A 12,903-nucleotide genomic window follows, 5' to 3' on the forward strand; every position below is an offset into this window, starting at 1 on the left:
ACACCTGTGCCAGCTTGTTTTGTACAGAGAAGCCAAGGAGTTTAGATGCATGATCAAACAGGTGAGGAACTTCAAACAGGAACGGCCACTCGTCCTTTACAACGCCAATAGCGGTATCAGCATCGTTGAGGATTTCACGCTGAATGGGATATGTTTCAGTCATCAATTTTCGAACAGATGACTCCTAAAGATATGAGGCAGTTAGTCAAACAGTTGAACAGTTAGTCAAACTAACCAATTAAAATAATAAAACAGGGTATCAATTTCAATAGACTATGGGCGTAGTGATGTCAGACGATCTACAATTTCACAATGTGTCCTACAATTTCACGTGTCCTTACAACACAAGAAAATAATGGATGATTGCAGACCCACCTGAAGATCCCTGGTTTGAAAGGCACGTTTCAAGTCATCTCGTTTAGACAGCAGGTCTTCTCTACACACAGTCCCCTCAATGATTGGATCCCACGCCACACATCCATACAGATCTGAATTTCTGGGCCTTTTCTTTGTTGAATTTTCACCCCCTGCTCGCCTCTTCAGTGAGCTTTGTGCCTCTTCATATTTTCAATTCGGTGTTCCAGCTGACGAAAGACAGTTTCAGAACCATCTTTTGCAAAAGGTTTGTTTCCAAACGGCTCAGTCAGCTTGAAGGAGGCAGGATATTGTCCTACAATCATACTGGCGAGTTCCCTCAGCTTTTGTCTACCAGGTCTTCCTGGGTGTTTGTGGAGGTAATCTTCAGCGACGATCCGAACCATCTCTCGTCTGTCTTTCCCCATTATGTACTTCTTTTCACGCAACTCATCCATGACTTTTGAGGGAAATTTGTGCCATGGTACAGAATATGTGTCTTGGGATGGGGAGTCGGTTGTCTCAGGTGGTGTTGAGGGCAGCTGAAACCTCTGTGGCTCAGGTGTTGATGAGGGGCCAGGCCTGGTGAACTGGGGTGGAGCTTGTGAATCTATGGATGACATGACACACATCTCCATAAATTAAACACATCACAATTGTTACGAATCAATTAATACATTGGTCCTCAATGTCCAGTTTGGGTCCACCAGGAATACAAATGGACCTAATTACGAAAACCAATTATAGAGTAGTTATTGCCATGTACAGCTGATGGCAACCTTTTTTTTTGCATTTTTTAATCAGCCTTTGTAGTCTCAGAAAACTTGCATTAAAACAGAGGGGAAAAAACTCACCTGCTTCCAATGCTTTGACAGCTCTGACGAATCTTTTGCACTGAATGAATGGCAGAGTGTCTTTAATGTCCTCCGGGTCCACAAGGCTCAGGTCATCTACAGAGAGAACTCCTAATTCCATCAGTTTAGCCATGAGTGTATCCAATGAGTGGATACACTCAGTATCCAAAAAATTGGCATGAGTGTATCCAAAAAATTGGCTTTTGACGTACTTACGAAGCGCAGGCGGCGGGCTAATGCTAGCGCAGCTAGCAGCAAACGTCCACTCACGCTTCAAAATTACGCGAAACGCACACATTCAGATGTCGACATGAAACACACACGACTATCAACTGCCTATCGAGACCAATTTAATGTACGAGGGGGAACAAAAAATGGGCTTTTGACGTACCCAGTACTTAGGAAGCGCAGCCGACATGCTAATGCTAACGCAGCTAGCAGCAAAGGTCCCGTGCTCAGCTGCGAGCCACACTACCCTGTATAGCTCCGGTTGAAATGCTGCTAAAAACCTAGAAACCTTCGAGATAAAATTAACCAACTAATAATTTGTCCTACATTTCATGGGGGAAAGGCGACTGTCTGGCGAGGGGTACCAGAACAGAACGCCCGCCATGCAGACGTAAATGAACAGAAAACGTGCTTATCATGTGTTTAACATGTTTAACTCAATATATTTTGTTTGAGAGGTGGCACTCCATTCCTATTCTCATTACACACAACCAACCTGTTTCCAACTTTCCATGTGTCTCGCAGAACTTCAGGCTGGCACTGACCGCACTGAATGTAATGGCGTCGGAAAATTCTGGCTGGGGGAGAAAATTCTACCCATACTGCCTTGCGCAACAGCAAACTTTCCGTATTTCACAAAACGGAGCGAATCCGTAGCAAATCCACGGTAAAGTGACCCCTAAATTTACGGATTTTTTTAACAGTGCACAGCGAGTAAAACAGTTTGTAAGGAAGATGATTGATGAGGATGATGTGGGAATGATTGGGTATGAAAATGCTGAGGGTGTTTTGTGTGATGGGGCCGGACAGGGTCATAACTCTTGCCTGTTTTCCCTGTCGTGTTTTTGGTTCAGGCGGGTTGGCAGGAGTCATCAGCAGAATCCTGGGTTTCGGAAACAACCAGCATCTGGAGTGTGCGCTATTGCAGTGATTTTGTAGTTATAAAGCATGTGGGCAGCGAACCCTATCAGACATGGGAAGATTAAAAAAAAACTCATTTTCAGATTCAAACACAGGCAGCCTTCAATGTATGAGGCTTCTTGAAATTGCATCACGAGACGAGCAGGGAATTAAGATATGCTAATGATAGTCATAGGTTCGGTATGTTGGATGAAAGATTGTGTCGCAACTCAAAAACCGTGTTGCAGCCCTTATATAAAACCTTTCGATAAGCCTTTTCTTGAAGTATCAAGTCCTTGAAGTGCTTCACTTGCACTGACTGGGTATTATTTATTCAAGTATGTGTGAAGCTGATGTGTTTGCAGGTTTAGCATGTACTTAACTGGATATATGGAGGAGGGAATGTATGAAAAACTGATAGAAAAAAAGCTAGGGTTTTCTTTTGGTTTTCTGAACGTATGACAGCATTTCATCTCTCATTATAAAAACTTGTTTTTTTTCTGGTATGTCAAAGAACAATTTTCATTTTCTTTTGCCTTTTTGTCTCTCTCCATCCTCCTCTTTCTCTTGCTTTCTTCTTCTATCCCTACTTTTGTATTTTATGGTCGATCTTGCTCCAATAATTACCTCTATTTACTGACTTCTTTTATTCCTCAGATGGCTTGGAAATGATTGTAGGGTTAGGAGGAGAGAAGTGATCATGGAAGTGATGTAAGGATATGATTGACTGTAACAGTGATGGAAATGAGAGAAAGGAGATTACGCTACAGCAGAGGAAGCCTTGCCCCAGGTTTTCTTCCTGCCAAAATGAGCATTTCAGCCCACAAATCATTTATCTACATAAGACACTATGGAATAAAAGTTGATACCCTTGAACTGTTATTTTCTTTTTAGATTTATGACAATAGACAGATGAAACGCATCCACAAAATAGCATGCATTATGTGCTGCATTACAAGTAATGCATGTGACATATATGACTTGTTTTCCACTGAAGTAATACCATCTGACCTTATCAAATAAGATAACTTACTTCTGTATTATATCCTTTATATGCAGACAAGTACAGTTTTCTACATGGCATGCACTAGAGAGTTTGTGTCATGCTTTTGGATGGCATTTGGATTTATTTTCAAAAATGGAACAAAGTTTTAGTGGAATCCAGTCAAGCTAGTTATTTGTAGTGGACGGAAAACTATTTGGCTATAGTCTTTTTTCTGTTTTGTTGTGCATTGGAATAAAAAGGCCAGCTGTTAAGATAATTTTTGTCAAAAATGGAACAGAGAGATACATTGTTTCCAGTGGTTTTGATTCTTGTGTAAATACACTCATTCTGCATTAAAAATTAATGAAATGCAACTTTGAGTAATTAGGGGCTTTCAGACTTGGGTCAGTGAATGCCAAGGGAACTGCAAGTGGGTGCTTGGAGGGCCGTGGAAATTATGGAAAAGAAAAAGATTTTACAAAAAGTTTTTTGAGGATAGTATTATACAACATAAATATAAATAAGAAATATTATATGATGTTTGGATTATATTTTCGGATACAGTGTAAATGGGTTGTTATACATGAAAATATAACCTTACTTGGTCAGTAAGATTTATTTATTTTATTTATTTTTTTATAAATTAATACTTTTAGTCAAAAAGGATGGATTAAATTGTTCAAAATAAAATACTGTTCTTTTGAACTTTCTATACATCAAAGAATCTTGAAAAAGATATCAAGATTTTCATAAAAAATATGAAACAGGTTTCAGCACTGATAATATTTATAATATAGAAATTGTATACAAATATGATGATATGTAATTTAAGGACAACAAAAGCGGATTAGTTATATAGAAGTGTAGCCTATGAAAATCAAAAAATGAAAAAATATATTTTTGTTAATTTAATAAATTATTTATAATAGTATTTATATATTTTATTATCTATTACGGTTCAAATTTTGTAATGTTTTGAAATAAATCTTATGCTCAACAAATGCTGCATTTACAGTATGTTTTGAAACATTGTTACCAATAAAATGTATTTGAATGTATTTGAAAAGATAATTTTTTCCTATGATCGCAAACCTGAATTTTCAGCAGCCATTAGATTAGTCTTCAGCATTACATGATGCTTCAAAAATAATTCTTAAATGATTTGGTGACCAAGAAATATTTATTCATATTATCAGTGTTGAAAACAGCTTAATATTTTTGTGGCAGTGTAGTTTCTTTACTTTTTTTATTTTAGGAAGTGAGTCCCTGACAAGTGGATCATCATATTCAAGGATTCTTGACATCATAACTTTTGAAAATGTATGATATATAGCCTATATGTCAATGCAAACTATATTATGGGAATAAACACTTGATCACTTCTGATGTAAAAAATAAATGAATAAATAAACTTATATTCTGAATGAGAAAAAGTTACAGCGTAATCCAGTTAGTTATGTTTCATAATAAGTAACACGTTTATGTTCTTTTAATGTTCAGGTCATACTGAGACATCCAGGTGTTTGAAGACGCAACATGCTGTATCTGACAATGCCAAGAGATAGAAATTGCTGCCATATAGGAAGACATTTATTTCTAATGGGCTAATGTAAGAGCTTGCTTGTTTTATTTTTCCAATTTGATCAGTAATGTGGAGTGTGATTGTGAATGACTCTAGTCTCATGGATGGCGAAATTGATTTGGAGGTATTAAATCTTAATCAGAGCAGTCGAGAGGAAGCCATGAATAAATAAAATGCTGAAGGCTCACTGTGGCTTTGGGTAGTGACCTTTACATTTATCTATGGCATGTCAAGGTCTCTCTCTGTCTCACTTTCTGTCCCTCTGACTACCTAAACAAATCTAAAAACCGTTTCAGAATGTAATTTAAATTCACCAAACATTCTATCGCTCAAATACACACATGCTGATGTGTCCTTCTACATAAGAAATCTGCATAAAAGTGGCATAGTGAGTAATGCGCAGGGTTTCACTGACAGTAGCACATCCCATTTCACAGCTCTAATGGCACTGCTTTGATAATGAGCTGATTTGAGGGATACGCTGGTGATAGTTTGCTTATTTTGTGATTGTGTGTATGTGTGAAATCTACAGAGACAGTTTGATTCTTATCATTGAGCTGTGATCAAAGGATCTGTTTTACAAGAAATGACTTTATGAGGACCAGAGAGAATTCCTGTTTGTTCATGGATCATATGTCTTTATGAATGATACTGTATGCCAAGCGGCAGGGCAGCGGAGCGGCCCAAGGGGTGACTTACTGGCTTCGTGTCCACTCAGTTTAGGCTCTTATTAAATTGGCTTTGTCTCATGAAGTCAAATCAATTAACCACGGTTAGCGCGAAACCCTGGCGCATCTGATCCTTAAACGTTAACGGGCCTGATTGGTGCGTCTGCATGCAGCTTAGTGTTTAGCAGCAGATTTCAAGTCACACTGTGTACTCTGCTTCAAATTTCAGGTGGGTGACGGCCCACTTTGAGTCCATTCTTAAAAGCTAATTATGTTAGCCACTGCGTCTTAATACAGAAGTGTTTCATTGACAGCGGAAAAAGAAGGACAGGCCTGCATAAATGGGCAATGCTCGTTTTGCGCTGCCATCCTGTCAACTGATTTGCATAATCGGGGTGAGGTGAGAATTTAAACAGTGTTGGGTTTTAGCACTTCGCCCCCTTCGTGGATGACGTCCCTGCTGGCCCAATCTAAATAGCCAATCTGGTTTCATGGCAACCGGTTGGAGAGATCTCCCTCTTAGCGGAGGAGACCCTCACCTACACAGAGTCAACTAAATGATCACTGCAGTGAAAGACTGAAGATCTACACTATCTTTCGTAAGGTCACCGTAGAGGAACTACTGCCTGGTTACCTGAATTTAAAGGAAGCAGCACAATACCTTTGTGAAGAATAGATCACATTTTAAGTTGTTACTGAATTTGTCACCTATGTTGCAGGCTAGATGTTAATTAAAAATGACTTGTCTCATGACCAAACTTCATTGATGTAAAACCTGACCATACTTAATTTGAGAGTTATAGAGTAAAAAGTTGTGTCGTAGAAACATTTGTATTATTATTACTGTTGAAATCAGTTGAAAACAAAAATCGGATGCATCTAATCTAATTGTAAAGAAGGAAAAAAACATTTATTTGAAATATAAATATTTTGTAGCATTGTAAATGTATTTACTGTCACTTTAATTGAATTTAATGCATTCTTGCTGAATAAAAATATAAATTTATTTACTGAACCCAAATTCTTTTACCTTAGTTTACATGGAAAAAATATCATACAGTACCATTTTGAAATAACATAATTGTTGGAGGTTTTGAATTAACAATTCCTTTAAATTGTATTGATTATCTAATCATTTTGAAAAAGTAATTCTGTTTAAACTGACAAAACATTTATCTCCTTTTCTCCTCCTGCTCCTTCCTCAATACCCTTTCCCCCAATGTTTTCCTCTTTTACCCTTCTTTATCAATTGTCCTTTCTTTCATTGCTCTCATTGCTGTCATTCACTACTCCTTCAAACCCTCCTTGCATGGTCATTTTCCTCTCCACCCTTCCTTTCCGGCGGTGTAGGTCTCTATCAGGACGCATCGTGGGTGGAGTGTGGTGGTTTTTCACCCTCATCATCATCTCCTCCTACACAGCCAACCTGGCTGCTTTCCTCACTGTGGAGAGGATGGTGTCGCCCATTGAAAGTGCTGAGGACCTGGCCAAGCAGACAGACATTGCGTATGGTACTCTTGACTCAGGCTCCACCAAAGAGTTCTTCAGGGTGAGTGGCCAAAGCTATTGAATTGAGGGGATGGTGCTGTGTTTGTTAAGGGGGGTGGGGGTGAAAGGGAATTCATATTTTAAGTGCCGTATTAGTAGAAAAAAAAATTTCAGCAAAAACCCACAGATTAATAAACCAAACAAAGAAAATATAGCCTTAATTATAAAGTATACCAGGGTTCTCAGTCCTTTTTTTAGGTTCTAGAATTATAACAAAATGTAACTATAAGCTTTAGGATTTCATATGCATAATCACAAAACTGGCTAATTATGAATGGCATCTCATGTTACTATTTTATATAGTACTTAAGTTCACTTTTGCATTAGATAATGTTGTATCCTACATTTTACATTTATTTTATAAAAAAAAAATAAAAAAATACACCCACAGTATATATATATAATATAATCAACTAAAACTACACATTTTAAATAGAAAAATGCCTGTAGCCTATGACAAAAAAGTACACGTGAAAAAACTATAAATATTAATATTGTATTTCAGTTATTTAAAGGGATCATATGATGCGATTTAAATATTTCCTTTCTCTTTGGATTATTACAAGCTCTGGGTGCATAAAGAAGATCTGTAAAGTTGCAAAGACTAAAGTCTCAAATCCAAAGAGATATTCTTTATAAAAGTTAAGACTTGTCCATGCCCTCCTAAAACGCCTCGTTCTAACACGCCACCACATGTCTACGTCACAGTGTGGAGGAAGATTTCCATAACACCTCCCAAATGTTCATGAAAAGAAAAGAAGGCGTAACTTTTGTTCTCGCTGTTGCTGCCGTCATGTTGTGGTGAAAGCGAAACTACTTTGTTTGGCCTTCCAAAAGAGTACGACATCCCAATTTCACACTGTGGATCGCCGGATCGGCTTTCACCATGAAAGAAGTGGAGTCCAGCTCAGGGTCGTCACTTGTATCCTTCGTTGAATCCGCCAGCCACACCGTTCTCAAGTCCGCTGGTCGTTCGTCACTCTAGCCCGCAGTGTGTGACACTCTGTGACACATTTTATGGAGGACCGTTTCCTGAACCTGCAGACTAGCCTACATTGGGTCTGTGATCATATATTTATATTCTATAAAGTGGGGTAATTCCAACTTTGCAAGGACAGTCTGGCGCTTCTGACTTACAGCCTGTAAGTACAGTCGTGGCCAAAGGTTTTGAGAATTACATAAATTTTAGTTTTCAAAAAGTTTGCTGCTAAACTGCTTTTAGATCTTTGTTTCAGTTGTTTCTGTGATGTACTGAAATATAGTTACAAGCACTTTATACGTTTCAAAGGCTTTTATCGACAATTACATGACATTTATGCAAAGAGTCAGTATTTGCAGTGTTGGCCTTTCTTTTTCACGACCTCTGCAATTCGACTGGGCATGCTCTCAATCAACTTCTGGGCCAAATCCTGACTGATAGCAGCCCATTCTTTCATAATCACTTCTTGGAGTTTGTCAGAATTAGTGGGTTTTTGTTTGTCCACCCGCCTCTAGAGGATTGACAACAAGTTCTCAATGGGATTAAGATCTGGGGAGTTTCCAGGCCATGGACCCAAAATTTCAACATTCTGGTCCCCGAGCCACTTAGTTATCACTTTTGCCTTATGGCACGGTGCTCCATCGTGCTGGAAAATGCATTGTTCTTCACCAAACTGTTGTTGGATTGTTGGAAGAAGTTGCTGTTGGAGGGAGTTTTGGTACCATTCTTTATTCATGGCTGTGTTTTTGGGCAGAATTGTGAGTGAGCCCACTCCCTTGGATGAGAAGCAACCCCACATATGAATGGTGTCAGGATGCTTTACTGTTGGCATGACACAGGACTGATGGTAGCGCTCACCGTTTCTTCTCCGGACAAGCCTTTTTCCAGATGCCCCAAACAATCGGAAAGGGGCTTCATCGGAGAATATGACTTTGCCCCAGTCCTCACCAGTCCATTCACTATACTTTCTGCAGAAGATCAATCTGTCCCTGATGTTTTTTTTGGAGAGAAGTGGCTTCTTTGCTGCCCTTCTTGACACCAGGCCATCTTCCAAAAGTCTTTGCCTCACTGTGCGTGCAGATGCGCTCACACCTGCCTGCTGCCATTCCTGAGCAAGCTCTGCACTGGTGCTACTCCGATCCCTCAGCTGAATCCTCTTTAGGAGACGATCCTGGTGCTTGCTGGACTTTCTTTGATGCCCTGAAGCCTTCTTTACAAGAATTGAACCTCTTTCCTTGAAGTTCTTGATGATCCTATAAATTGTTGATTTAGGTGTCATCATAGTAGCCACAATATCCTTGCCTGTTAAGCCATTTTTATGCAACGCAATGATGGCTGCACGCGTTTCTTTGCAGGTCACCATGGTTAACAATGGAAGAACAATGATTTCAAGCATCACCCTCCTTTTAACATGTCAAGTCTGCCATTCTAACCCAATCAGCCTGACATAATGATCTCCAGCCTTGTGCTCGTCAACATTCTCACCTGAGTTAACAAGACGATTACTGAAATGATCTCAGCAGGTCCTTTAATGACAGCAATGAAATGCAGTGGAAAGGTTTTTTTGGGATTAAGTTAATTTTCATGGCTAAGAAGGACTATGCAATTCATCTGATCACTCTTCATAACATTCTGGAGTATATGCAAATTGCTATTATAAAAACTTAAGCAGCAACTTTTCCAATTTCCAATATTTATATAATTCTCAAAACTTTTGGCCACGACTGTACATTTTTATATTTAAAGAATTTGCCACTGATGATTAAAACGTGAGTTTTAAGCAGTGTAGAGTAGCGCTTGTTGTTTTTTCGTTTCTCCTTTCACAAATGCAGCCATGGTTTTATGTTTATGCGATATGCAATGCAACGCATAAAAACACAGTATAAGTCATTATAATATTAATAATATTAATTATTTCCCCACTGGATGCAACAAATGCCTCGATTGTAATGGGTTTTATTGGTTTTGTCTTTTCGCACCGGTAGACATCGTAACATTTCCGTCATATGCTTGAAGTACTCGTCCAATCACAATGCACTGGATAGTTTCTGGACTGGACTCATTTCAGAAGACGGGGCATAGAGGAGTAACAATAATCAGGGTGCGATTTGCCGGGGGGGGTGCATGGGATTTCCCCCTTTCTGGTCAATGTATCCCTGCCTCTGCTTAATTATTTTTATCCCCGGTGGGGATAAATTGACCCCCCCCTCAAAGTGATCAGTGCTACTACACTATTGGCGATCACAAAACTTATCACGGATCCGTGGTTTGATTAAAGTCAATTTTATTTTAAAATGCGCTACTTTGGCTGGCGCGCAGCCTCTCTGTATTCACCACTCTGCAGACTTGCTCAATGTCCCGCCCACGGCGTTATATATTTCATTAGTGCAGATTAATGTTTGAGAGCTGGTTGTGTAGTCTTAATGGACCTCGTTTTAGTCATTGTAATATTCATTCCATTGTCTGACAATAGAAACATTAAAATATAGTAATAAAAACTGTTTTATTGAGAATTAAATTAAATGGCTAAATTAAATTGCATTATGTGCGCATAGGCAGGCAATACAATACTACGCACTTACGTCATAAATATGCTAATTAATGCGCATGACGTCATATAGTGCATGTTCTCATGATTTATTTATATGAATTAAAATGTTTCAAAATATACCCCCCTGTTTTTATCACAAATCGCACCCTAACAATAATGCACATTATGTGGAAAATGTTTTTTGAACCTTAAACCACATAAACACATTGCATTACACCAAATACACAACATGGTGTTCTTTTTAGCAACATCATATGACCCCTTTAAGATATTATTTATAGTAGTACATAAATACTGCATGCTAATATATACAACAATTCAAAAGTTTGAGTTCGGTATAAAAACATTTTTGCTCATCAAACACCACATTTATTTTATCCAAAATCTAGTAAAAACAGGAATATTGTGAAATATGAATTACAATTAAAATAACATAATTCAATACTTAGTTTAATAAACAAAAATACAACTTTCAGTGTCATTACTTGAGTCTTCATTGTCACATGATCCTTCAGAAATCATTCTCGTAAGCTGTTTTACAGCTCAAGATACATTTCTTATTATTAATGTTATAAACAGTAGTGCTGCTTATTATATTGTGATTCATTTCTTTTCAGGATTCTTTGACTAGAAAGTTCAAAAGAACAGCATTTATTTGAAACATTTTAAAGCCATAAATTACTTTACTGTCACTTTTGATCAATTTAATACATCCTTGCCAAATAAAAGTATTAAATTAATTGATCCCAAAAATTTTAAAAGGTAGTTTATATAATAATTTATAGATTCGTTTATTTATTAACATAATTAAAAATAAGTGCATTCATAAAAATCTCCCACAATCCCACAAGGGGTCCCAAGCAAGGCTGAGAACTTATGAACTAAAATTCAGTAGCTAATAAAAAATCTGCACCCTCCACATTTCATCTGCACACTTCACTGGCATTCTACATCTTTACCCAAACTTTCAGAGGTCAAAGATCGCCGTTTATGAGAAAATGTGGAGCTACATGAAGTCTGCCGAGCCCACGGTGTTCACTAAGACCACGGCGGAGGGAGTGGCACGGGTGAGAAAGTCCAAAGGGAAGTACGCCTTCCTGCTGGAGTCCACAATGAATGAGTACACGGAGCAGCGCAAACCCTGCGACACCATGAAAGTGGGAGGAAACCTGGACTCCAAAGGCTACGGGGTGGCGACGCCTAAGGGCTCACAGTTAAGGTGGGTGGAGTAGTATAACAATATGTCACGTGTTGTTATGGTATTCCACCTTCCCTGGCGTGCCTATTTCTAGTTACTTTTGTTTTTTTAGTTGTTGTTTTTTTTTGCTTTTCTCATGTGTACTTGTGTGCAGATAAAGGTCTTGTATACGTAGTGCTATATGCTTGTTTTTTCTTGTTTTATTTTTTGTTTGTTTTTTAATTTAGCCTGAAGCAGGTGATTTCAAACTAATGCATGCATGTTAATACCATGAATTTTTGAGATGAGAAGTCTGGATGTTTAACAGTGAACATGAATTTCAACTAATGGACAAGCCTTTGAATATTCTGCCTGGTCTGACGCTACCCAAATCTTTGTCCACTGTTATACTGGAAGTCAGATACGTTTAAAAAAACACTACAAGTACCATGAACCGTGTAAAGAAAGGTTGAGAAGAGTCCGTTACAGATGACGGGAGCTCCTGGGATCAGCTATTTTGTTGCGGTGTTACCATGGTCTGTGTGACTCTTCTCATGATACCGGGGGGGAAGAGCGTTTAAAGGTGTAACAGCTTTTCTCCTGCTGTCGTGATGTCAGACCAGTGCAGGAGATTCACAGGGCTTCAGAGCTACAGCACACTGCCCTTAATGCTCTTCTTTCTCTTCCCCTCCTCAGCTCAGATGTGTCTCACTATATTCTTTTCCCTGTCCCGTTTTTTGTTCCTGTGGGCTGTATGTTTATTAATGTTGCATTCAGGATAAACTGCATTCAGGATAAACCTCTCTTGAATCATTCCCATCATGTACATTTTGAGCCTTAACTAGATCATGGATTAGGAAGACTGCAGTGGAGTCCAAAAGTCTGCGACCACATTCAAAACAATTAAATGTATTTATTGATGAATTAATTGATGGATTGTTTGAAGTATAAACTTTTAGGATTTTAATATTTAAAACAATTGCATTGTTATTATAATTATTACATTTAAATGTATGAATTACATTTAAATACGTTTTGCTACATTTATTTTTTATTTTTATTTTAATTTGTTAAAAA

General features: G+C 38.2%; 1 protein-coding gene across 5 annotated transcripts in view; it reads left to right on the top strand.

Moving 5' to 3' along the window:
- LOC132130960 (glutamate receptor 4-like) overlaps positions 1 to 12,903 on the top strand; it is an 87,762-nt gene that overhangs the window by 69,543 nt on the left and 5,316 nt on the right. For all 5 annotated transcript variants that reach the window (XM_059542855.1, XM_059542854.1, XM_059542853.1 and 2 more), the window contains exons 12-13: positions 6,922 to 7,120; positions 11,621 to 11,868. In XM_059542855.1, coding sequence (XP_059398838.1) covers positions 6,922 to 7,120; positions 11,621 to 11,868 — 447 coding nt within the window. The remainder of the gene's footprint in view (positions 1 to 6,921; positions 7,121 to 11,620; positions 11,869 to 12,903) is intronic.

The sequence above is a fragment of the Carassius carassius genome, chromosome 47 (assembly GCF_963082965.1).
Source record: "Carassius carassius chromosome 47, fCarCar2.1, whole genome shotgun sequence".
Lineage (NCBI taxonomy): Eukaryota > Metazoa > Chordata > Actinopteri > Cypriniformes > Cyprinidae > Carassius > Carassius carassius.